The following is a 24,910-nucleotide window of genomic DNA, read 5'->3' as shown; positions in this document are numbered from 1 at the left end:
TTAAACAGCAAGTGAGGTAATTTCCAGTTGTTTCTCATAAGGTCATAACTCAAAATTAGGAAAATCGCCATATTTTCCCCAAGTAAAGATTGTCACCCCATTTGGTATGTCCCGTGCAAAACGGGCATTTTTAGCGTTCTTTGCTAGTAGTTGGCAGTGATAAGTAGGAAGCTGGGAAAAGGGACGAATTTGTTTCGGTCTGAACATGAACTGGGAATATGTACCAAGCAATGGCTCTGCACTTGCATTGTACATCTTGTAAGATTGTTGAGGTGTCCTCTAAATGACCCAATTCTGCGTAGTTTGCATTGGGCAACGGGAAACACGAAGACTGTTTCTTAATTCTTCGTGGTTTGCAGTGGGCAACGAGAAACACGACGTCTGGTAATTGAACGCTCTGCTTGCGCATTCAGGGGAAGCTGGTTCTTAAACCAAAAAATGCTCTGAATAGATGTAGATTCTCAAGTAAATCTTAATTTTCTGGGCTTAAGTTCCTTAAGCTTCAACTGCAACGCTGAGGACAACGTCACTTCTAGAAATTAATTGATTTTACTAAGAAATCTGATTGTTGGTCACATCCGTTCAGTGTGTCTATTGGTGTCAGAACTAGCACAGGACAGCGTTAGTTTTAAAATAGAAATGTGAAAAATATCAAAGCCGTCAAAGTTTACGTTCTCAGAAAAACCCAGAATTTCGACATCTCATGTTGTTTAGGATGGAAAAATGCAACGGATTTAACAATTCTTGATCAGTTCTTGTTTTGCTTTATTTCCTCTCAGTTCCATCAAGACTAGTTTCCAAGACTTGTTTTCAAGGAAGCCGGTCACAGTCGAGACGATTAAACACCTACGGATGGAATTGGAAAAGATTGCATCTGAAGTATAGACAAACATTTGACTGCAGGCCTTGATCTTATAGTCAATCAACTTTTTAAGCTTTTTTTTGCAGAACTACACGCACTATCTGAAGTCAAATTAAAGTGGGAAACAGTTCCTTTTGTTGACTTTTTCGTGTGCGTCCGTCTTAAAATGTCTAGAGAACACTATTTCACCCACTGCTCCCTTTTTCAAGGGAAAAGTCTTAGCACGGCCTAGGGACTGAAAGTAGGGAATGTTTGAACGTCTTCGGAAATCTTGGGAACGTCCTCGGATATCTTTCAATGTCTTCGGGTATGTTCGGGTCTCTTTGAATTCTGGCTAGTCCCAGGATTTAAAAAGCTCAAGCTTGTGAATCGGAAAGAGTAGGCAGATATGTGAAGGGAAGTGACACATTTTGTTAGTTTCCCTTGTCTTTGTTATAATAAAAGCTCGAATGTGAACAGCCTTGGCGATTATATCGAGTTGGTACTGGAGAATATTACTGCGCTTGATCCAGATTCCCACATGCGGCTTAAATAGTGTTCCACTGACCTAACCAACATAACTAACATTCGCAGAAGAAGGGAGAACTTGATAATTAGCTCGTTTTGTTAGGAATGTTTCTTAACAAAAGGCGCTTCTCCTTACTTTGTTTGCGTATGTTGCTTGGACTTACGCTTATGCGCTAGGAAAGGTTAAGTCTGCATGCGAGCCTAGTGGCCCATCATGTCGAAGCTTATCCCGGTTTCTGTAGTATGAAGCGACTAGGAGTATTTCTACTCCACCCTGGATGGGATGGTAGACCATTGCAGGGTCACCCCCAGCATTAAATTCGCCGGTACTCATTTATACACCTGGATGGAGAGAGGCACCGTGAGAGTTAAATGTCTTAGCCAAGAACACAACACAATGTCCCCGGTCAGGGCTCCAAACCGGACCGCTCAATCCGGAGACGAACGCGCTAAACATGAGGCCACCGCGCCTCCCACAATGCGCTACTGGAAGCCAGCCTTAATTTGTCATTGTTTAAAACTGAAATTAATGGGAGGAGCCCATAATTATCTCCCACACCTCTGCTACAAAAGATTGACCGTGATCTAAGAATTGCCGTATTTATCGACCAGTAAATAACTCGATTGAGACAATGACCCAAACGCTTGTCACAAGACCCGGGCACCGGTGGCATTTGTTTTGAAAAGGTTTTCCCCTTTGATGGTATTTCAGTTATATTTCTGAACCTTGCGCTAGTGAATAAAAGTAAATATTTTGACAAAATACCGTGCCGTAACAAGGGAGTGTCCTTCTCGAGATAATGAATTTATCGTATCTTTGCTTTGACTGCGGGTTGTTTTTCAATTCTTTCACGTAATTTACCTTAAATAAATAATGATTGAATGTGTCCAACCAATAGCAATTCCTCATCTTTCACATGAAATATAATTCCCGGGGATCATAAAGCGTTAGTGTTTCTGTGGTTTCCATCGCCAAAATGCTGTCAGTTTTCGCTTTTTTTGCGTTACTTGGTTCTTCTGCCTGTCTTGGTTCCGAAAACGTGTACCATCTAAACGAGCGGGATTTTGAGAGTCACATCCGAGACAAGGACATTATGCTTGTAGACTTCTTCGCGCCATGGTGAGTAGAATCAAATATTGACATTTTTTGAATGGTGTATTTCACGCTTGGATGCGTTAGTTACCTGAGAATATTAAATGTATAGCGCTGTTTGTACACAAGGGTGACTTTGCTGAGAGCCTATACTTCTGTAGCAAATCTTCATCTAATTTCGATTACGAGTCGAAATCGCCAAAATCACGATTCAGCAACAACAAGTTCGAACGATATTTTTGTCTCTGTCCCAGAAAACGAACATGTACTTTTCATAGGTTTATCTCTTAAGTTACAACGAGATATTCTTCAACTCAAACGTCGCTGAGTTTAGTAGTTATAAAATGTTTTTCGTAATGAACGAGCTGCTGTTTTGCTATTTGATTTTATCAGCAAGAAGGAACTTAGCAGGTAAATCTGGCTGCGCAATGTCTTGCTTAACTTTGCACTTAAAATGAAAATTCCCTTTTGTATCAATCGTAAAATTTTTATTTTACAAAAAATCATTAAAGTGGCTTGACATGGTTGAATCGTAACCCATGCAGCTTCTGCCTGGATTCTAAATTGAAGGCGTACTCGAAATCAAGTGGAAAAATAGTTGTGTTTTGATCGTTTTTAAAACAAATGTCATGAGCTGTTCTGATTACAGGCACCCGAGAATCAACAACGTCAAACGTCAGTCAATTTGATTGACAATTTAGGATACCCTTGTTGTTGATTACATTGTTCCGTATTCAACCATTTTTCGCCTAACATTTTAACCCCTTGATCAACACAACTTTTAACATGTTAATGTTGAATTATATTTCACGGCTAGCAAGTTTTCCGTTCACAAAACACCAGCCTGTCAGGATGAAATTTACTTCTCAGCCACCTGCACGTCAAAACAACTTGTGTGAATTAATAATCGCTGGTAATCTTGTTTTGTTTTTGTTTTTCCATTTCCTTCTCTGATAGTGTGACCAACTTGGGGGAGAAACTTGCTTATAAAAGGCTCCTTACCCAGTGTGCATTGCGTGCGTTTTGCGGCCATTTTCGTGACAAGAGCCTCGGCGCAAACGAAGCGCCAAATTATAACCCCGCCAAATGATGGACAGCTAACCTGCCTAATAATGGCACCTTTGATTTTAGTTTTTTTTTTTATAATTAAGCCTTGCATTTCGGTGAAATGACACATTCTCTACGTACTCTATCCTTTTTTGTTAGAAAATGCGATTTAAGGTCAGATGACCTATTTGCACCAAGTTATGAGTGAAAATATGTTGGGGAACAAAGAATTTCAGAAAAATGACGAGTCAAAACAATCGTATTATCGTGGTCATGCCATAAATGCGTTTAATTACTAGATGCTTAGGTTTATGTTCCTGTAACATTGCACACTCTTCATTTCGTTTAATTTGCCTTTTTTCCGTGAGTATCAGTTTTATTTTTGCGTTTTACGCTGTTTGGTCTTCAGCCACGGTACCTAACATCACACAATGTTGTGAACTTCTGACAATATTCATTCTTGTTTTCTTTAGGTGCACACATTGTCAACAACTCAGTCCTGAGTTGGACGCAGCTGCAGACCAACTCGCTACAAAGAACCAGTTTGTTTTTGCTAAGGTGAGTTGCTCTACACTTACTTTGCCATGCAATTGTTGTGTCAGTAGGGCTGTCACGCACGAGTCATTGAACGTGTGTCACGCAACTGCTGTGCTAGTTAGGCTTTGTCATGCAATGGTTGTGTGTCTGAGGAGAATTGCATAATTGTTGGTTGTCACTTGAAAGGTCCGTGTTTTTCCTTATATTTTAATCCGCTATTCTCTTTCAGACAAAAACTCATTCACATGGAACTAAACTTTTGTTTTACTTATCGTTACATAGCAAAAAAAAGTGCTAGGAGTCCCTCAAGCATCTCAAACTAGAGATGAATAAAAACACTTAAATACCCAAAATTTACATTCTGCTCAGCGAAAAAAAGACTTGGGGTGATACTGTAAGTCTCCCACTTTAATGAACACAGAATTAATTATCTCTGTTTTACAGGTGGATTGTGTAAATGACGGCAAACAGTTGTGTCAGCGGTTTAACATACAAGGTTATCCTACCATCAAACTATTCAAATATGGTCAATACGTTGGTGACTATGTTGGACAACGAGACAGAGGTAAGTAATGGGACCTTTCCTTCGATTTGTGAGCCATTTTATGAGTTACCAAAATGACTGTTCATGTCTGTATGGCCCCTTGAATTTAATGAACACTGTTATGTTCTGCGCAGGCTCACTGATGCAATACGTCGATTCAGTGGCGTCGTCTTTCAGGCAGACTGCACCGCTGACCAGCGGAGCGTCCACACCCTTATCGCTGGCTCAGGCCATTAACTACAGGCCTCACGCTCAAGTGTTCCCCTCACACCGTGCCTCCGCTATTCACGTTCCCGCCCCGGCCGTTGCACCGACATTTATGAATCATGTGAACATGCACCAGAAGAACCCGTCTCTGATGCATTCCTTTTATGGTTCCTCTACGCATGCGCAACAACCAGGAAATACCGCTGCGTTTCTTGGCTCAAATCCTCTGCTGCAGCAAGCGAGCCCAGACTCCTTGCAGTCCAAATTTGGAAACTTGGCGTCACTGGACGTGTACAGGGCCAAGTTGAAAATGATAGCAGCTTATAAGAATTATCAGCGTCGCCTTAAAGAGTACAGAACCAAACTCACGGCCGCCAGTAAAACAAACGTAAATCCAGGTCCCCAAGGGTATGCAGGCGCGGTTACTCGACCGCCTCGTCCTGGTGTGAACGCATTTGCTCAGCCTCAGCCCTATCGCGGATATTATCGACCCGAAGCTTTGGCAGCTCAGAATGTACAGATTAACCGTGCGTATCCCCAGGCCGGATTCGGAGTAAATAACATGGGTTATCCGAACCGGTTTGCAAGTCCATACGGTTATCAAGCTGCAGCCAGCAGTCCGTATTATCGAAGTAAAACGTTTCACGGGGGAAAGCGGCATCATGGTAAGCAAAGAAGGCCCGCTCCTCGTCCCGCTGCCGTAAGGAAACCCGCATACAACCCTCGACAGAGAACAGCGCAAGTAAACAACCAAGCAGCTTATTATTACAAACAAAAACAACAACGGCAGCAACAACAGTTTTCACAGCAACCACAACAAAAACAACAACAGTTCAGGCAAGATGAACAACAACAACAGCAACAACAGCAGCAATTTAGCCAACAATCGCAGGGACAGCAATTCCAGCAAGAACCACAGCAGCAATTTAGACAACAGTCGCAGGGGCAACAATTCCAAGAAGAATTTCCACAACAGCAGCAGCAACAACAACAACAACAACAATTGCAGCAAGAACCACACGAAGACCAAACGAATAACAAACAACAGCAGGATAACAACAAGCCACAGGTATTCAAATAGATAACCTATTTTCAGTTTATCGTTTTACCTAGTACAAGAAGTGTTTTTCGAAAAGTCGTACGGACACTTGCGTCAACAGAATAAAATTTGGAGGGGAAAGAGAGCTTTGTTTCCCTTAGTCGAAAAAAAAAACCCTCTGATTTTCTTGGGTTGGCAATTTTCAATTTTCAGTTGATTGTGTGAACTTTTTGACCTTATTCGTATTCTCGGTATTGGACTGGAACTAGCATGCAACTGAGGCTAATGCGGGAAGTCTCTTTAAATGCAAACGACATTAATCTCTTTTTAATGATATTCCCCCGCATGAGCCTCTATTGCAAGCTAGTTCCAGTCCTATACCGAGAATACGAATGTGGTCTAAAAGAAATAATTTTCTGTCAGTTAACAACTAAGTTTTTTGGTCATTCGAGATAAAATTGTCAAAATCTCTGAGGTAAAACAACGCAACAATTTAACCCAGAGACACCATTTTTGTTGCGTTTACAAGCTTTTAATGTTAAGTCCATTGTGCTGTTTGTAGGCAAACCAAGCCGTTGACAAACTAGCCCTACCCACCCCTGGGCAGTCAAATGACGCGCCAACAAAGCCAGACACTTCAGCTCTAAAGGATCTCAAGGCAGACATCGAGTCCGCCATCCAAGATGCATTGCGAAACGCTGTGTCAAAAGAAAGCGAGAAGACTAAGGCGAGTCCAGCAGTTCATGTTGATGGCGAGAGGGCTAAGTCCCACTCTCCTGAACAAACAGGTTCCGGTTCTGGCGCCCAGTCCCAGAGCGATACAGCGCATGGCTCGGGCATCGTTGGAGATGCCGTGACCGGGGAAGTCGCGGGGAGTGGGTCGGGAGTGAAACCTGATGCTCGGTAAAGAATAGACACAATTCAAGACGAAGAATAAATTATTCTGATTCTGGTATACGATGTTATAAAAAGTGACATTGAAAAGCATTGCTCTCTGTAGGTTTTGAATACAGTCGTGCCTGGCTGGCCTAGCTAGATCAGAGAGCCCTCTCCGTGATGGTGTTTCAAAATTGAACTACCTGTGCGATTCATCGGCGCTTGCGAATTCTCCACCTGTTTACTTGGCAAAAGTAAAAACACTCTCCTTCAATGAATTTACAAAAGAAGTTACAAGTTGACTACCGAGATTTAATTCTTGCTGTTTTCTTTATCGTTTTCTTTTTCCTTTTCTCCTTTTTCCCGAAATAACAGATGACTCGTTTACAACAACAAAGCCAAAATATATTTTGTAGTCAATTAAAGTGAATATTTTGTAGAGATTAAAAGAAAAGATGTATGTTATAGTAGAAAATAAAAGAACCCTATTTTTTTACACGTCAATGTCCAATTTTATGATCGGGAAAGAATCCATGAAAGAATCATCAATAATTTCCATAGGTGATGTTCCGTAAGTAATTTCTTGTCTTGTAACATTTTTTAACTTGGCAGCTCAAAATGCATTAAACCTTTACTGTGTGATGTATATGGTTCATTTAAGTACCCTAGTCAGCCTCTGCTATTTTCGATGCCATCGAAGTTATTGATTTTGCGTGATGAAGCGAAATCTTATTGCTTTACTGTAAGTTGTGTTCCTGAAAGTATGCTCAATTATCTTAAGTAGTTTCACAGTGATTTCCTTCGTCTCGACGTGCCAACCTCTCGCATGTAAACAACAACAAAGGTGTGGCTGTCTGGGGCTCTTTAAACGTGCAGCATTGCTGAGAATCAACGTTAGTTGTGGGGATTAGAACGGGGGTACCATTTTTAACCATTGCCGCAGTCACCAAAGCTTAAAGAAGTCTAATTCACAGAATACTTTTTTCTTATTCGATCTTCCACCTCATCATCACAGTAATCTTTCTTGCGAATTCTCCTTAAAAATTAAAATTAAAGTGCGCTCCCTTCTCACAACTTTCATTTTTCTTCCATTAACCACGTTATGGTTGTATTACTCAATACTGATTATTTAATTATTTAATTATATGATTATTTAATTCTGTTACTCGCTATTGAAATTATTAGATTTAATAATGTTTCCTTTTCACCACGGTAATGAACAAAAAAACCATGCAATTTTACATGGGGCGGGCTATAGTCGGGTTATAGTTGTAATAATTTTTATACTGTATCTGGAAACACTACGTGTACCAAAAATAAAACAATCAATTTAAGATTATTTCACGATAAATAAGAATGGCAATCATTAGGACTTAGTTGTTTTTCCGTATTACGTTTAATATCATACAACCAGGTAAGGAAAGCTCAGTTGTTTATAGCAAACTGATGTGTGACATGTTGTGGGCACAACTCAGATTCTATTTTCACGCCTGTCGAGTTGTCTTCGGTGAAATTGTTGCGCGAAACTAGCGTGGACTCACAAGTTATACGAAAAACTATCAAATGTAGCAGTCTTTTTCTTGATTTGACTTCTCTTGCTTTCCTGTGAACCTCTAACCAATCAGGTGAATCATCCTGCTTTATCGACCAATCAAAAGTAAAACCAAACCACTCGTGACCTCGCGTACGTACGTATTTTCGCGCGCTAGCAATCGGTTGTCTATTTTCCCGCGCTTGCGATCGCTTACGTATTTTCGCGCGCTCGCTATCGGTTACGTATTTTCCCGAGCTTGCAATTGGTTGTGTGTTTATGCTACTCATGACTGAAGAAGTCTGGCGAATCTTCTTCTAACGGCTCAATCCGAAGTTATTGCCGGGCTCTGTGTTAAATGTTGATTTTAGTTGCGCTCGACAACCCAGGAACTTCAAAATAAACAATACTACAAACTTATGACAGGTTCAGCGTTTTTGTTTAGTAACCAAACCACCAACAGGTTAAAAGTTAATTCAATAGTAAAACAAATTGAGCACCTGTCGGAGTGCATCACTTCAGTCAATTAACAAAAAGACCATCACTTAAAAACAAATGAACCTGAAAAAATTTGACTGTCCTAAAAAACGATTAGCATTCTGTTTGTGTTTCTTCTTCTTAGTAGGATTGACCAAAGCCGCAACAAGATGTATGTTAGGGAAAAATAAACAGGTGTGAGCGTATAAGACTTTCAGTCAACATCGAGTCCTGCAAAAATTAACACTTTTTAAATTACGTGATGCAATAAGAAAACCACTCAATGATGGGTGACAACGACAAACTTAACCAATCAGATTACAATAAAATGACATATGAAACGTAAAATGTTGGTGTACTTCATATCAACATTAAGAATTCTCTTTCATATCGTTCTACAAACTGAGCAAGAAATTTGACGATGTTATCGATAATATTGTCGATTGCCCTGTCCCTTTTCGGGCAGGGTTTATGTGCTCCAGCTGACCCGGTGTTTAAATTAAGCGATGCAGATTTTGATCATTTCCTTAAAGACAAAGAAACCATGTTGGTTGACTTCTACGCGCCGTGGTAAGTTCATATTGTCGCCAGTTTGAAATTCTTTCGCGTAGCATTGAAAAAACGAAAGGAAGATTCTGAAGAGATCTCGAAGCGAGTGTATCTTACGAATAAAATGAAGCAGATTGTTTGGTTATTGTTTGATTTGAATCGTTGAATTTAAGACAAACGGATTATTATAAAGCCAATGAGATGTTTTATTCGCAGGTCATTTACCATACAGGTAGGGCAGTTCCAAACTTTCCTTTAACTTCTTTTATGCTAGCTATTTATTTAATCTGACCTTATCAAAATACAAAATACTGCGTACATATTTTTAGTTTAATAGACAAGTAAACCTCTTGGAAGCCTTATAGAACGAGACACTCATTTTAGTTGTAAATTGAAACGAACTTTCAAATGAACTTTTAGGAAAATCAAATAAGCATATTGACAAATGAGTTTAATTTGTCGTCTTGGAGAATTCAGGATGTTTTCTTTTCTTCCAGTTTTATTTGTCTTTTGCAAGATTTCGTCCATTGTCTGTGAGTCATCACCAAGTACAGACACTGATTCATCATTAGATTTGTTTTACTAAACGATAAACACAACAAACCAAACTTAACCTCACGTATGAAACAACGTTGTTTCAAGACCTTGGAATCAAATGACAACCTAATACCCACTCCTCCCTTGTTAGGTGCAGTGATTGTGCCAAACTGAAGCCTGATTTTGAAGGTGCAGCTAAAGACTTTGCACGGAAAGGAAAATTTGTTTTCGCCAAGGTTAGTGTTTACGATGACAGACAGCACCTTTACCACGTTTGGAGTTCAGTTATCAACATGGCTGTTGCAGTTGCATGATGGTTAGTGCGCAAGGGGTCTGGGTTCTATTGCTGGTCGGGTTAATTGTTATGTGTCCTCGGGTGATAACCTCTTACTAACCGAGCGCAAGGGCGGTACTGGGGAATATTGGCCCGAGATCGTGGCAGTACGGACCAAGCGTGACGAGGTCTGTACAAACACGACCGGGGGCCAATATTCCCCAATATAGACCCTTTTAATAAATGGCTGCCAATTATAAATTCTTTTGTAAGTATTAAAATCAGCCTGACTAACCTCGTTTTTGAGTTGCTAATTCAAAAGAATTTTTACTCCCAAACGAGTTTAGTGAGGCTAATTTAAATGCATACAAAAGAATTTTAAATTGGCAGCCATTTATGAAAAGGGTCTATGGCTTGAGCAAGTTAGGTTAGTAAGTAGTTTATTATATGGCACTCGAGCTATGCTTGTTTCAGTATTTTTCTGTTAAAACACACTTCAGGTCACTTTAAATTCAAAGGGCTTCGCTAGGGTGTGATAAGTGAAAATAAGACGATAATAAGGTATCGTCGATTTTACTCCACAATATCTCCTTTAAAAACAAGGGGAACGTTTTAACTGAAACGAGATCAAAAATCAGATACCAGATATGGTGAGTTTAAAGCTTAATTTAGGCCAGTAACTTTTTTAATTCAACCGCTTCACAGATTGACTGTTTCGGCGAGGGAAGGAGCATCTGTGAGAACAGGTTCAATGTACACAGCTGGCCGCAGCTGAAAGTATTCCGAAAAGGGCAATACGCTGGAGAGTACAGCGGTAACCAAGACAAAGGTAATATAGGTCTGCATTAAAGCTAAGAAGCGGCCGTCATTTTGTTAAGAACCGTACACTGCTACGCTACTCACTATCTACAGCAGAATAGTGAGTAGCCTAGCCAATCAGAGAACAGCATTCGTGATATAACGCTAGTAGATTTATAGTAATGACAATTGTAATGCTATCTATTTTGATGGAAGCAGTCGAGGGTGAGGTAGGGAGGGGTAGGTTGGACGAGTGGATAAGAGACGGTATTTCTACAAAATGTTTGACCGACTCCCTAAAATGTTTTTTTCCCCTTTTCTCCGTCAGCTTCTATCGAAAGATTCATGAATGAACTAATCAAACAGAAAGTCCCAAGTGACATTGTACAAGATGAACCCGCCTCAAACCAGCCCGATGGCTATCCTTGTGGACCTACTTGGACACAGAATGGGTGGAACTTTTCGCAAATGAGCCCTTGCAACATACCTTATCAGAACCCACCAGGCTGGAAAAGAGGATAAATGAATCGTCAAATCACAAACTTGAAACTTTGATATGCGTAGCAACTTCTATATTCGAGCGCAAGATTTAACGACTTGAACATGAATACGAGGCTGCAAAACTATAGCCTCGTTTTTGTGTTGAAGCAAAAACTAACTTGCGAGAATCGAATGAGGCAATTTCAGAGTTGTTTTTGCCTGTGTTTGAAAGCGGACCCTGGTGCAAAACATTTCAAACGAAATTAAGTTGTACTACTTCTTCCAATGAACGCTGTTTTGAGGGGGCTAGTTTAGAAACCGCTGAAATTGTAAAAAAAAAAAAAAAAATGGCGAACACCCGCAACAAGAAAAATGTTACAAGGTAATTACAATATAATTTTATCTATAACCCGTTCGGCCATTTTTAAGATTTCTTTCCATCCTTCTAGATTTTGAAGCTAGTAAATTTGTTGCATTGAAAACGGCAACTTTTTACTGGATATTCAACTTTTATCCATTGTAAATTAATTAAAAGAAGGCAGAAGGAAAATATATATTTTTTTAAGGATTTCCTTACCAGGTTTTAGAAGTAGGTTAGGAAACAGAGCTTAATTGTGGAACAAGGCGCGATAACTGCACGCTATTACAGGTGTAAGAGTGCGTCACAGTTTGTAAGTTAAAAATTTTATCTATCTTCGTTTTAAATCATAATTTTAAAAAAATGCCAAGACAAGTACGAAAAAAAGTTTATTTCTGGAGGTTATATGTCGAACGAGCCACCAATTAAATAGATCTACATCGCGTGCAAACTCTTCAGTAATGACTCTTCGCGTTACATATCACCGAGTTGTGATTTCGACGAACTTGTGTGAGATACACTGTACTAAAACCAGCTGTTTCTTTTTTCCCCTTTGTTAAGAATCAAAGCACGCACATCCGGCTTCAATACTCAATTTGAGGTTCACGATAGCCCGTTTAAGACCGCCCTTTGACCTGCATAAAAGCAACATCTTCAACTAACTTATCAGAGGTATCTTCAAATCGATTTACACACTTCACGATACGTTTGATCTAAGGCGCTACGCTTTCGGCGTAATGCTTACTTAGTACCCTGTGGTAATTGTGTTGTGTTCGTGGTTAATAGCAACCAGCTGATTAAATGCTGGCGGGGACTCTACAATAAACTTACTAGCAGCCCATCCAGGGGAGTACAAATACTCCTAAATACTCATATAAGCTTCAGTGGTACGAGAAACGTTTTGTTTTGGTGCAGTGACTTTAAGACTTCACCTTGATTTAAGGCGCTTCAGCTACGATATTTGCGCGGGGGTAATTGACAGTTGAACGCTTCACAAAGCACCCTAGTTTTATAAAGCTGTTAAAATAGACCGTTTTCAACAAGCCGCCTATTGTCAGCTGCCTCTTTTAAAATTCTGACCAGCTGTAATACCCTTCTTAGCCATGAAGATGGGTTTAAATAATGTGTCGACACCAAGTTGCACAATACTCCACGGGGCGAGTGAGAATAACAAACTTCTAAGTTTTAATTCAACTCTACTTTGCACTGATTACATTAACATTTTATCTACAATTTGACTAACACTGAAAACCTTTTAGTAAACGTTCTATTTTTTTCTAACAACAACAAAAAAAAGCCACGACAGACAATGCCTAGTTAGAAATAAGAAGCATACAAAAACATACAAATGGAGTACAAAAAGAGTAAGAAAAGTTAATGTTTGTCTGTAAGTTCGCATAATTTTTATAATAATTTCTGCTTTTTACTCCAAAGCTAAGTCTTTTACGTTTTAGGCGAAACTTCACGTACTGTCCTTGAATCCTCTCTGGACAAGAAATCAATACGTCTGTAATTCTAAGATTATCCTCTCACAAGATCAATTGTTTGCTTTAAGCTATAACAAAAATAATCACAATGAAAAGTTGTTTCCTGGCCAAAACTGTCAAGGACAAATTAATAATTTTGCTTCAATTTATTATCACTTGTTGTCTGAATGATCCACGTCTTCTACATCAGAGGTGTCAATTTGACCATCACCACCCCACTCGGGTTGACAGTGGCACTGAAGCTTAAACTAAATATACCAAGATCCTTGTGCTCAAACAGGTCACGTACCACAGCACGTGAAGCAGACAATCCAACCTAGGACAACGAACACAGAGATTTGATCGTCAATGCTCTACACATTACTTTAACTTGGGACTACAGTGAAACCCCGTTAATACGGTCACCAACGAGCCATGAAAATTTGGCTTTATCAACGGGGTAGCCGTATTAACAGGACAGGGTGATTTAACCTCATGACTGGTCTAAATTGAGTTAAGTCTTCACAAATATATCACAATTGCACTTCCAAACAACTGTGAGTGAACATCGGGAATGCAGATATAACTTTAAAAAAAATTTAAACTGCAATCAGCACATATGATATTAACAATAGACAGATGAACATAACTAGTTTGAGTGGCTGTATAAACGGAGTAAAATTATAGAGGATTATACAGACTGGATTTCAGAATTGGGCCGTTGGCCGTATCAACGGGGTGGCCGCATCAACAGGGCTTTCTTATAGGAAAATGTATGGCGTTTCGCCGGGACATAAAAAAGTGGCCGTAATAAAGAGGTGACCGTAAGGCAGGGGTTCCACTGTATGTTAAACAATTTTGATACCAAATCGAGCGATGAGGAGCATTGCTACTCTCCCCTGGATGAGATCCTAGTCCATCACAGGTCTCCCCCCCCCCCCCCTCCCAAGGAATATGTCAGGTTGCCATAACAACTCACCAGTACCCATTTATGTCAGAGAGGCGTTATAAGACCTGAGAGGTTCGCCAAAGAAGGCAACACAAGGTTGAATCCAGACTGTTCGAGTATAGCTCGCTAACCATTTAGGCTAATCCTGGGATATGTTTCACAAGCTAAATTTCTTACCAATTGAAAACTCGCTTCCATTATTTCTGGCGTAGAGACAGAATGTGAGAATAACACCACAGCTACTGAGCCGTCAGCTAAAGGTCGTGCCCAGATCTCTTTGTTTCCAGCCTAACATACAACATGAGAACATTTCTCACTAAGCTGGACGTAAAATCAGTTAAAGATCAGAGTAAGGCAATTAACACTGTCATGGTAAGATATCTGAGGCTGTCTTCTTGAGATTGTGTTGTTCTGTTTGTGTTGTACTGATTTTTATATAACCCTTTTCAGCCAGCGCTATGCTCAAAATATCAAAAATTCTTTAGGACTACAGCACATATCTTTTAGACTAGTTCTGAGATTTTGGTTGTACAAACATAGACTTGGATTTTCTCCATTCTCGCCATCACCTATTTGCTTGACAAGGTGCTAAGACGCAAATGATTGCCGTGTAGTAGAAACGGAGAAACTTGGGTCTCTTAATCCTCGAATGAAAACGTCCTGTAAGGTGAGATACGAGGGCTGAAAGCCCTTCTTTTATCTAACAATTAGATTATGAGCTCGAGATTTCTATCACGCATAGAAATCGAGAGCGAATAATCTAATTGTTTATTAGTATAAATCTACTAGTCGTTCAAAAGTCTACATCTTCTTCATAGGCACTTCAAAACGCAAAGAGGCGGCCGTCATTTTGTTAACAAGGGCACACTGCTACGCCACTCACTATCTATCACAGAATAGATAGTAAGTAGCGTAGCCAAAAAAGTGAACGGCATTCATGATAGAACGCTAGTAGATTTATACTAAAACTCGATAGAAACACGAGTTACCACTGACAGTATTTCTTGTTCTCCCAAACTTCCCCCAGCTTGTTTAGTTCCCAATACAATTGAGTTAACAAGGGTAAAATTTTAAAAAAAGCTCCTGTTCATGCAATAAAATAATACTATATTTCACATTCTTTAATGCCTTACCAAGAGAACTCTTCGACCCATTTTTCCTAGTTTGTCTTGATTGACAGCAATCACTTCACTGCGAAATATGGTAAGTGATGTCAGAGTCGTAGCTAGCATAAGGCAAGGTCTAACTTTTATCCCGAATTTAAAACAAATATCTTGTTAACTGGAAAATAACCCCCCAAAAAACATTTGCCACAATGTTGGTTCTTATCCTGCCGCACAAGCGGATTCAGTTTACTTATTCCTGCCGTAAGTTACATGACTAGACTTCTCTGTCTGGGCCATTCCAGAGTACAGAATGTAATGAAATCTCCATGCAGAAAGTGTAATGGAAATCGGTGACAACTTTTCGGTTACAACTAACGGAAAAGATTCATATTTAACAATCATATTGATCTTTAGCAGTACATAAGCGATGGGCAAATGTGACTGACTCTAAATTAAACAATTTTCATGTGGCTAAATATGATTTAGGCAAAGTTAGACTCAATCCAATGCAGTCAGCGGTTTCCCCTTTTACAGTACGTGACTTAAGGGGCGGCCCTCTGGAGATTTGCAGGGCTGTTGTGTCACATTGCATTGCACGTGCTGTGCTGCCAGCTGATCGTTGCGGATCATTTGCTTTGTATTTTGACGAATCTTTGCGGATTCTCGCCCCTTCCCGTCCCTCCCTCTTAGTCGCTGGTCTCTAGGTAAGTATGGGTCAGGTACGTTGTTTCCACTGATTCATTCACTGTCACGGTGCCAGTTAGCGGCTGCTTTTGGGGGTGGTTCCCGCTTCCAGGGTTGCCATGGATACCTCCCCTTCCGCTCACGGCTTCTGCTCCCCACTAACTTTTCAGGCACCAGTTCCCAAGTTCATCTATTTGTGATGAGTTTAATTGCTGTTACAAAAACTAATTTTATGTGAAATGTCATGGAAAGAATTGGTAATTATTATAGTTTCCCCATGGGGTATATGATCTGTGTCCTCCCTCGCACTCTCTCCCTACCCACCCTACCCCCTAACCCTCTTTACCTCTCACTGAAACCTAACAACCTAATAAAACGTTTCCTTTATAACTTCAGTGCTGAACTTTGCAAATTAACATGTTCTTTATGACACATGTGCAGTAACTCGGAATTTGTTCAAAGAATACTAAATTTAAATATCAGAAATCATCACCTGTTTTGGAGAATCTCTTTGGCCCAAGGAGAAATGCTACGAAGATCAGTGGACATTATCAATGGCTAAGAGAAACAAATAATATGCGAAAACATTATTTACTGCATATTAAGTGCTATTAATACTTTCCACACTAGCTATCTGTATTTTGCTTGGCTTTACACAACCTGGTGAATAACAAAAGCTGTGGGATAAACTCTAGGTTACTGTCAGATTCTAGATGCTTTGACAGTGGGTTCAGCAATTAAAAGTTATTTTGAAAAACTTAAAAGTGTAATTACATGCAAACTACGTGTACCATAGGCCCTTTGCATAACTGGTGCCGAATTTGAATAACAGTTATACATCCTAAGCCTCACATTCATACAAAAAATCCTGTCTGGAAACATAAGTATGAGGCTAAGGATGTATAAAGAATTGGTATTAACATTTAGGCACCATTTATGCAAAGGGTCTATTGAACTCTTCTAAACTGATCAATCGCCCAAGTTATGAAAATACAAGGCAATTTCCAGCTAAAATATACATGGGAGGTTAAAAACATGTAGTTAATATCTTTGAGGGATAATTGAAAACAGGAATTTATTGAAAGAATTTAATAAGTTTTCTATTGGACAGGGCTCTTGGCCAGCTGATGTCATTTGTCACTCATCAATCATCTATGATAGACTCCATATTTATTCAGCTGTTAGAGGTAAAATGAATTTGAGTTATATTACCCTTAGATACTGGTAGATATTGGTACCTTACAGGGGCTTTTTTTCAAAATTTCTGCCAATCAGTCCTGTTACTTAAAAATGGGACTCCCTCCAACCCCTGGGACTACTCACATTACTGTGTATGTATTGGCATACACCTTTCAATAACATGCACACTACACTTAAACAGGAGCATTCCCTGACTCAAATCAATGATCACAATCACATTTTTTCGCTATTGTCTATCATCTTAGCAGAATTTAAGAGAAACAGCAGTTCCCATCAACAGGTTCAGAAGATCATTTCCAGGGGTTGTAGTAGACTTAAATTTTAAATTTTTAACATTATCTTAAATTTTAAACTTAAGCGTTTGCACATTAATTGAAAAGTGCAGTAACAGTAAATACAGTCTGTGAAAGTGTATAATCCATTTGGACACCAAGTCTACTTACTGAAGCCATGATGGACCACATGGCAAACTGTGCCTTGGATTGTTCATAACTTAAACTAAAGTCACCAATAATAAGCTGAGGATAAAAGACAATTACATTAAATTTTACATCAGGTAAATAAAAATGTCCTTTGCAATGAAATTGCTGCTGCAGCTTAATTTTGTGGTTTTGGAAGAGCAATGTTTGGCAACGCTTTTCCAAATTTGATAATTTTGCTTAACATTTTTTTCAGTGAGTCACTTTCTTTTCTTGCCAAGAGAAAACTTTTGCCAAATATGTGAAACTTTGATGTTGAGAAACATTTTATGTAACAAGGTGCACTTGCATAACCTTTCTAGTATGCTTTGCCAGTACATTTGTATACCAGGCTTGTTTCAATTGGTCTAATGCTCTGGGTTTCACCAATTGGAAATTCCATCATTTATACAATTCAAGTGACTGCACCTGACTCGCTGATGGACTGGCTGAGTGACCAAGTGACTGAGTGACACACTAATCACTGACTGAGTGAATAATGGACTCACTAGATAGCTTGCTGACTGACTGACTGACCAACTGATTGACTGACTGACTGACTGATTGATTGATTGATTGACTAACTGACTGACTGACAGATTGACTGACTGACTGTCTGACTGACTGACTGACTGATTGACTGATTGACTGACTGACTGACTGTCTGACAGTTGGATGGACGGACAGACTAGCTAGATGGCTAACTGCTGACTGACTGATTGACTGACTGACCAAATAACCAACTAACTAACTTACCAACACACTAAATGGCTGGCTGAGTGTCTGACTGACTGACGTACTCAGTCAATCAGTCACTCATTCACTGATGCACTAATAGACTGTATCTCTAGCCAGTCTTTGTTGTTGAAAAAGAAAACGCTAATGCTGGCAACACAGGATTAATCTAGCCCCATTGACCAGATATTTAGCCTTCTAGTTACCATATCAGGATCATTCCAGTTTCCAGGTCCTGCCACAGGAATCATCTCGTCTTGATGGTCACCATACCACTTAATTATTGTTGTCACACTCTGCCAAGAATCCTTCAAAATAGACACCTCAATGTCAGTCTGACTATTATTCTGTGCATATTATTAAGTATAACAATGGGTAAATAAACAGGTTGGACATTGTATCTGCACTGCCTTTTGTCCAAATGGATGAAAAACACTGACTACCTGACATAACACCAAAGGTTGTACGGAATGGTTATTGCACAAATCAAAATTTGCAATACCTGAATATCATCATAGTTTCTCCACAAGTTGCAGTTTTCAGCAATCCATGTATAGTTAGGCTGAAAAATTACACAAAATTAATTTTACAACTGACATTAAAAGTTTATGCTTTTTTCCCCAGAAGAACTCATCACAAATGAGTTTCAAGGGGCACTAAAGAGTTACAAATGAGTTTAAAGGGACACTAAAGACTTTTTCCTTAATTAGATAATAAGATTTACATGTATGTGTAGATGCATACTTCTTTTATATATTTTTTGGCCATGTGACAATTTTCTAAGTGAATTTTTACCTTCCAGACCTTTTGCATTTTTACTTATGTACTCTAATAACAGGACCTCCTTTGATACCAGTGTTTATTACACTGACAGTGTTTATTACACTGTATAAATAAATATTAGTATTATTATTATTATTTACAAATACTCTTACCATTCTTGTGGAACTTTGGTAAGCTGGCCAGCTACAAGAAAATACTATTGGTCTCCCTGTTTTGTTAAGAGCTTTAGTGACCATTGGGTAACCCGTGTCCATCTTGTCAGGGTCACTATAACAACCATCCAGCTTAAGATAGTCAACTCCCCAGGCGGCAAATGTCTAAAAACATGCAAGAAATGAACAACAAAATCAGTGTTTACAAGAAAAGAATGTAGCACTTGCCACTCTCATAAGAGACCAAGTAGTGTGGTGGCCACCTCTTTGAGGTAGATGTGTGAACTATACATGGGATGTCCAAGCTAAATTCAACTTGCTTGCCTGGAAAACACTTCTCCAAGGTGGGGCAAAATACTGTAGTTACCCTTAAAATAATTACTAGATTGAGAGTTAACAACTGTCAAGTCAGTGCTATACAGGCTAACTGAAGAACTACAGCTAACTAGGCTTTCTGGATTGCCTATCTGTAGCTATACACCACTATTCAAGATTATTCGCACCATTCATGACTATTCAGACTATCAAATATGCATGCAGTTGCCATGCATTAATACTATTCACTGTTTACTACATGTATTTGGGTTTTCCAGCTAAACTGACTAAGAGAAACATTAAGATAAACTACCCAGTCAACTTACATCCATATCTTGTTGAATGTGATCAATAGTTCCTGGGTATCCTGCACATGTTTTGGTCCCATAATCTGAGAAGAAATGTTTTGACACAATTACAACATTTATGTTAGGGTCAGTGATCTAATCATGAGTGTGGACGACTCCAGATGAATTGGTTCCAATTTGGGTGCAAGGTCTCCATAAAATGGCTGAGATTGTACTGACCACACCCAGACAGCTCCCTAGAAAAAGTCCCAAATTGGAATTATTTAATTAGCCAAGGGTATTTTTCAACATTATGTACCATTCAAATGACTTTCACTAGTAAAAATAATAATTTATTTTTTTCTAGCAAACTGTTGATCTCAGAGCCATTCCAACTACATCTGAAAGATAGATCTTATAACAACTAAATTTAAGAAGATGTGTCCTTTGTGCAAATGCTTCAGGAGCTTTCTTCTCAAAACTATCTACCTGCATATATTCCAAACTTTAATCCTTTCGAATGAATCTGAAACAGAAGAAAGTATTTTATTTAAAATTGACAATTTTTAGCTTTGTTAGAATGTCTAGGAATAGTACATGATGAACATGGGAGAAAAGTTGTTTTTTAAGCGCAATCTGAGAGTCACGTCTTAAAACATTTCTAAATATCAAGAAGAGAGTTGAAGATACAAATTGATACAAAGGAAACTGAAGGTAGCTGCCAGCACCCCTCTGTTCTTGACAAATTTTCTCAATTGGGAGAAAATTTTTCAATACAATAAAACACTGTCTTGACCATTTTGACATATAAGATCTTCTCCATCAAACCTAAAAACCTAAGAAGAAAATGGACAAATAAATTCATGAAAATCAAGTGAGCAGAATTTGGAGATAAATCAAGGCAGTATCACATAGCTGATGATTTTCTTTATTTTTGTCACAGATTTGCATGAAAATATATTGGAATTTTAATGTCGAGACATCATATTTCACTCCTGGGATTTAAAGGGTCCAGAGAAAGGGTCCAGAGAAAATGTATCGATGAGCTGGGAAATTGGAAGCACTGCATCCAGATGAATGAACAAGGTCTCTTTAGAGGACAGTTGGATTGATGATATATATCGGCCAACAGTCAGTTGAGTGTCAGTTGAATAATTATCAGTCGAGTATTCATCGAATGTCAATCGAGTATCAGTTGAGTATCAGTCCGTATGTCGCATCTTACTCAACCAACACTTGACTAACACACATATCAGCTGATATATCGACCAATACTCAACCGATACCAAAACAAAACTCAACCAATAATCAACTGACACTCAACCAGCTGTCATTTGGTCATGTATTGGTCAACACTCAGCTGATTCAAGGCCGATACAAGGCCGACATATTGACCGAGTGTCCGTTGATATATTGGTAGATAGTGTCAACTAAAACACTACCTACAGTAAACATGATCTGGATTGATCAAGGTAAAATCTTGATGAAATATGACAGGCATTAAAAGAGCAAGGGAGTGATAACATGCTTACATAGTCACCAAGAGCTTTCATTCCACTTGGAAATCTTGTAGGGTCTGGTTGTAACTGACCATCAGAAGTGCGATTGTGAGACATCCAACAATCCTAGAAAATAATATCTTTCATTACAAGCCTGATAAAACTTACTCCAACAGATAACACAGACAAACCACCTTGGAAAAGCAATAAGAACTACTTAAAACTCATGAATAGCAATATGATTTGACCCGGTTAATTTATTACAGTTGACTACCACTTATTGAATGGCCCATCTTGCAGCTGTATAAAGTAACCCCTTCCCTATCTATAACGTGGCCAGGATTTTTTCTCATCACCATGTACTTATCAATACACTAATAAATACAAATTTTCTTTCCCATGGGTGGGAGGGGGCGGGCATTGAGGAGAAGCTGGTCAACTCAACTCTATAATGTGATAATTAAGAAATAGGAAACATGCACCATGTTTTTATTGAGTTTTAGAAACACAAGTGGAAGTTTGGGAGAAGGGGAAATGCTGTGGGAACAAAAGCCATAGACGAGTGTTTCCACAGCTTTTTCGAGTTCTCCCAAATTAAACTTTCACGAGTGTTTCTATAACTCAATAGAAACATGGAGAACATGTTTCTATTTGTTTTAGAAAACACCACAATGAAACAAAGGGAAACAACTTGTTTACTTTGATCATCAAAATGTAAATTCTCTTTGCTCACACCATCATTACATCAACAGCTCATGCTAGTTCTGTGTTTCTATCAAGTTATAGAAACACAATATTTAACAAATCAACGCGTGTATTTTCTTAGGGCTGTTTTCTAAAGTTCTATAGAAACTTAGTAGTACAGTCTAATCAAACTAATACAAACAGACCACAACAAAGCACCATTTCTGAAATTTTCAATTTCCAATTCATGATAAATAATTACTCCACCAGGCCTCAAAACTACCAGTTGCATTGCTACAAAGATGCCCAGGCGAAGATGCTAGGGCAACCGTATAGTGCTCAAGACATGTCTGAGTAAATATCCATACCCTTCTTACCGACATGTGTGGTTTGAACCTCCTCCCTCTAAAAATCCCAGTTTAGCTTCATCCCTTCTTTTAAACTTTTGGGCTTCAAAGACCCTACCCATCCCCCTCAGAATTTCCCATGACTTTCCAGGGGGTGGGCATGGATATTTTCTGGAATGAACTTATGGTTTATAATAGGTCAGAAGATAAGTACTCACATCAATGGACACGTATTCATAGCCAGCCTCTTTAAAACCATCCTCAGCCATGCGATCTGCCATCTCAAAAATCAGCTTTTCACTAAAAGGGCAAGGATATTATTCATTGTCTTTGAAACCTGTTTTGAGACTGCTTTTTTTTTTAACTGTTTATTCCTGATCTTGATCGGATAAATTTAAATCTATGGTCAGGGTTTACGAAATGGCATGCTATTCTGTTCTGCATTTATCACCATTAAACCTGTACAAATACACAGTACATGTACATGTATGGACTCAAACAAACCTGAACATTAACCCATTCCAAATGGCCACCATTGAGTTCTGTTGAGTATATAATTTTGTCAACAAATGTTGAGAGTTGATCTCCAGCACTTCAAATTACTTTAGAGTTAATTCTCCTCTTTCCTACAACTGTAACTACAACATTACAACTGATAACTAGATAGCTTTACCCGATGCAATTTTCTGGATCGTTTACACAGTCTATGTTGCAGCGATATCTCTCCCAATCCATCCATCCCACTGAAATCAGAAAGAAAAGTCAAATTTAATTTAATGTTTCGCTTCCCCTTAAGCCTACTTTTCTAGTTTAATTCTCTCTCCTTTTGTGCTAAATATTTTGTCCAGACACTTGGGCTAGAGATGTTTCCCCCTTGCCTTGTCGGAGTAAGAAAGGGCCCAACACAACTCTGCCCCCATGCCCCCCCCCCCCAACAAGACAGAACCACCCTCACTTTGTCCCTCATCCTGCTCCAGCTCACAGCTGTCCCCTTCCCATAGCCCCCCCCCCCCCTTCCCCCTTAGAGTACTGGATTGCAATTGAATGGTGATAAAAATCATAATTCAAAAATCGTCAAGATTTCTGTCTTGATCCACACTGAACTCTCAATATCAAGAACGAAAATGATATAACCTTGCTATGAATATCGTTTTAAAACAATGTGCTTATTATCCCAAAGGACATCCTGCGAGCAGAGGTCTCTTCGATCTTCCTATAAGGGACCTCTGCTCGCAGGGTACCCAAAGGACGGCTAAACTTCAGAATACCCGGCCACTTAAAATGTGTTTTCAAAAAGGACTAAGAAATATATCAAAGTTGAAATGTATTAACCTTGAAGATTAATTCTCGCGTTTGAATATATCAACGTATGACGTTTTAATTCAAGAGTAAAACAAATGAGTCATGGAAAGTTAAGTTAAAGTCGGGTGAAAAGAGCTAAAAGCAAACTACAGCTTGCAATCTGCTGAGAATCATGTGACAAGCCAGGAAACTAGCGGATCTACAATGATCAAAACCGTACAACGAAAAATACGACTTTTAGACGTCATGTTGCTGACTTACTTGGTGGTGTCCGAGCTAAACCATTGTTTAGAGATTCCACAACAATGCACGCTTGAAATGATAAGACAGAAATGATTACGATCATCAAACAACTGCGAACCGCCATTTTCATTCACTGCAAACAATGGCTACCAGTCTCTTTCGTCCGTGTGATCGGTCACGCAATGTAAATGATACTGATCATGCAAGAATTCACGGTCCTGTGCGTGAGGCCAGGTGACGCTATGCTAATGAGATCGATTACGTAAGCATTTGTCCTGTGCATCACACTACGCCGGAGAAATTTGAAAACGCAGCTTCATTTCTCCGGTTTGGCCTACCGTCATCAAATTCTCAAATCCAAAACTGAAGAGCCCCTAGACGTTTTATCCTCATCAGGCATAAGAGGTAGTAAATTTATATCTGTTTGCAACTTTCCAGCTCAATAGCGTCCTTCATTTGGAAACCAGCGCATTTTGAATTTCGGAGTTATGGCGGTGCTTGACATGAAGCTAAGATCGCGCTTGTCGAAAAATATACACTTATCTCGTGATTTTTAGCCATTTTAGGAGTTAAAGTATTAGGAAAAGTGCTTTTGTAAATGCTTTTTTGGCTCGGTTCTGATAATCAGTTGTCTAAATAGCCATCTGAAATAAGTTTACACTATTTTGCGGCCGCCATATTGGAGGACTAAGGAGGTCCTCCAACATGGCGCCTCCATACTAGGCTCTATAATTTTGCGCGGAACATTTCGACGAATATTGTTGCCTACGAGATGGCTGTATTGTTACGTACGAGGTGGCCTCGACTAAAAGCCTGATGGTTTCTAGAGGTCACCTAGCCTCACATTAAAATATTTATAAATACTGTACATTAAGTAAAAAGGTAAAATAAACAGAATGAATGAATGAATGAATGAATGAATATCTCAGCTTTGGGACAACGCACACACCTTAAACTTGGAGAACTGTCTTCCTAATTTATCGT

General features: G+C 39.1%; 4 protein-coding genes across 8 annotated transcripts in view; 3 read left to right on the top strand and 1 right to left on the bottom strand.

Moving 5' to 3' along the window:
* LOC145481117 (DNA mismatch repair protein Msh3-like) overlaps positions 1 to 1,422 on the top strand; it is a 75,443-nt gene extending 74,021 nt beyond the window's left edge. Inside the window, exon 23 of one of the 3 annotated variants that reach the window (XM_081459520.1) lies at positions 780 to 1,422. In XM_081459520.1, the coding sequence (XP_081315646.1) occupies positions 780 to 885 (106 nt within the window). In that variant the 3' untranslated portion in view covers positions 886 to 1,422. The remainder of the gene's footprint in view (positions 1 to 779) is intronic. The other 2 variants (XM_081459514.1, XM_081459526.1) reach the window with 2 other exon arrangements.
* A 125-nt stretch (positions 1,423 to 1,547) lies between these two features.
* On the top strand, positions 1,548 to 7,969 carry LOC145481429 (uncharacterized). Of its 2 annotated transcripts, XM_081459927.1 has the most exons (5): positions 1,548 to 2,489; positions 3,983 to 4,067; positions 4,491 to 4,611; positions 4,725 to 5,866; positions 6,399 to 7,969. In XM_081459927.1, exons 1-5 carry the CDS (start codon positions 2,347 to 2,349, stop codon positions 6,741 to 6,743), a joined length of 1,836 nt encoding a protein of 611 aa, XP_081316053.1. In that variant the 5' UTR covers positions 1,548 to 2,346; the 3' UTR covers positions 6,744 to 7,969. The 2 variants fall into 2 exon arrangements, with proteins under 2 accessions (XP_081316053.1, XP_081316048.1); XM_081459922.1 differs by lacking the exon at positions 1,548 to 2,489 and having other exon boundaries at positions 3,791 to 4,067.
* Positions 7,970 to 7,978: 9 nt separating this feature from the next.
* Positions 7,979 to 11,613, top strand: LOC145482091 (thioredoxin 2-like). The gene is made up of 4 exons (XM_081460690.1): positions 7,979 to 9,290; positions 9,958 to 10,042; positions 10,786 to 10,909; positions 11,207 to 11,613. The coding sequence occupies exons 1-4, from the start codon at positions 9,142 to 9,144 to the stop codon at positions 11,398 to 11,400; spliced, it is 552 nt and encodes a 183-aa protein (XP_081316816.1). The 5' UTR covers positions 7,979 to 9,141; the 3' UTR covers positions 11,401 to 11,613.
* A 1,265-nt stretch (positions 11,614 to 12,878) lies between these two features.
* LOC145481719 (alpha-N-acetylgalactosaminidase-like) lies at positions 12,879 to 24,544 on the bottom strand. Of its 2 annotated transcripts, XM_081460248.1 has the most exons (14): positions 23,945 to 24,544; positions 23,055 to 23,124; positions 22,600 to 22,681; positions 21,384 to 21,476; positions 20,341 to 20,377; positions 19,891 to 19,955; positions 19,250 to 19,414; positions 18,817 to 18,876; positions 18,521 to 18,622; positions 17,565 to 17,639; positions 16,415 to 16,479; positions 15,265 to 15,322; positions 14,309 to 14,419; positions 12,879 to 13,519 (listed from the first exon to the last, which is right to left on the bottom strand). In XM_081460248.1, the coding sequence occupies exons 1-14, from the start codon at positions 24,054 to 24,056 to the stop codon at positions 13,385 to 13,387; spliced, it is 1,230 nt and encodes a 409-aa protein (XP_081316374.1). In that variant the 5' UTR covers positions 24,057 to 24,544; the 3' UTR covers positions 12,879 to 13,384. The 2 variants fall into 2 exon arrangements, with proteins under 2 accessions (XP_081316374.1, XP_081316380.1); XM_081460254.1 differs by lacking the exon at positions 23,055 to 23,124 and having other exon boundaries at positions 23,945 to 24,022.
* Positions 24,545 to 24,910: the final 366 nt, after the last annotated feature.

Source organism: Orbicella franksi, chromosome 1 (genome assembly GCF_964199315.1).
Source record: "Orbicella franksi chromosome 1, jaOrbFran1.1, whole genome shotgun sequence".
NCBI classification, from domain to species: domain Eukaryota; kingdom Metazoa; phylum Cnidaria; class Anthozoa; order Scleractinia; family Merulinidae; genus Orbicella; species Orbicella franksi.
This window is presented reverse-complemented; position numbering and strand designations above follow the sequence as displayed.

What these genes read in the sequence shown, in the direction of transcription:
- LOC145481719 (XM_081460248.1), bottom strand. Translation starts at nt 24,056, where the DNA reads ATGAAAATGGCGGTTCGCAGTTGTTTGATGATCGTAATCATTTCTGTC. An exon ending in GATCCAGAAAATTGCATCGG is followed by an intron (nt 22,682 to 23,054) that starts GTAAAGCTATCT and finishes TTGCCCTTTTAG; the next exon opens with TGAAAAGCTGATTTTTGAGA. An exon ending in ACATTCAACAAGATATGGAT is followed by an intron (nt 19,415 to 19,890) that starts GTAAGTTGACTG and finishes GCATGTTTTTAG; the next exon opens with ACATTTGCCGCCTGGGGAGT.
- LOC145481429 (XM_081459922.1), top strand. Translation starts at nt 3,792, where the DNA reads ATGCGTTTAATTACTAGATGCTTAGGTTTATGTTCCTGTAACATTGCA. An exon ending in TGTTGGACAACGAGACAGAG is followed by an intron (nt 4,612 to 4,724) that starts GTAAGTAATGGG and finishes TGTTCTGCGCAG; the next exon opens with GCTCACTGATGCAATACGTC. An exon ending in AGGATAACAACAAGCCACAG is followed by an intron (nt 5,867 to 6,398) that starts GTATTCAAATAG and finishes TGCTGTTTGTAG; the next exon opens with GCAAACCAAGCCGTTGACAA.
- LOC145482091 (XM_081460690.1), top strand. Translation starts at nt 9,142, where the DNA reads ATGTTATCGATAATATTGTCGATTGCCCTGTCCCTTTTCGGGCAGGGT. An exon ending in GTTGACTTCTACGCGCCGTG is followed by an intron (nt 9,291 to 9,957) that starts GTAAGTTCATAT and finishes CTCCCTTGTTAG; the next exon opens with GTGCAGTGATTGTGCCAAAC. An exon ending in CAGCGGTAACCAAGACAAAG is followed by an intron (nt 10,910 to 11,206) that starts GTAATATAGGTC and finishes TTTCTCCGTCAG; the next exon opens with CTTCTATCGAAAGATTCATG.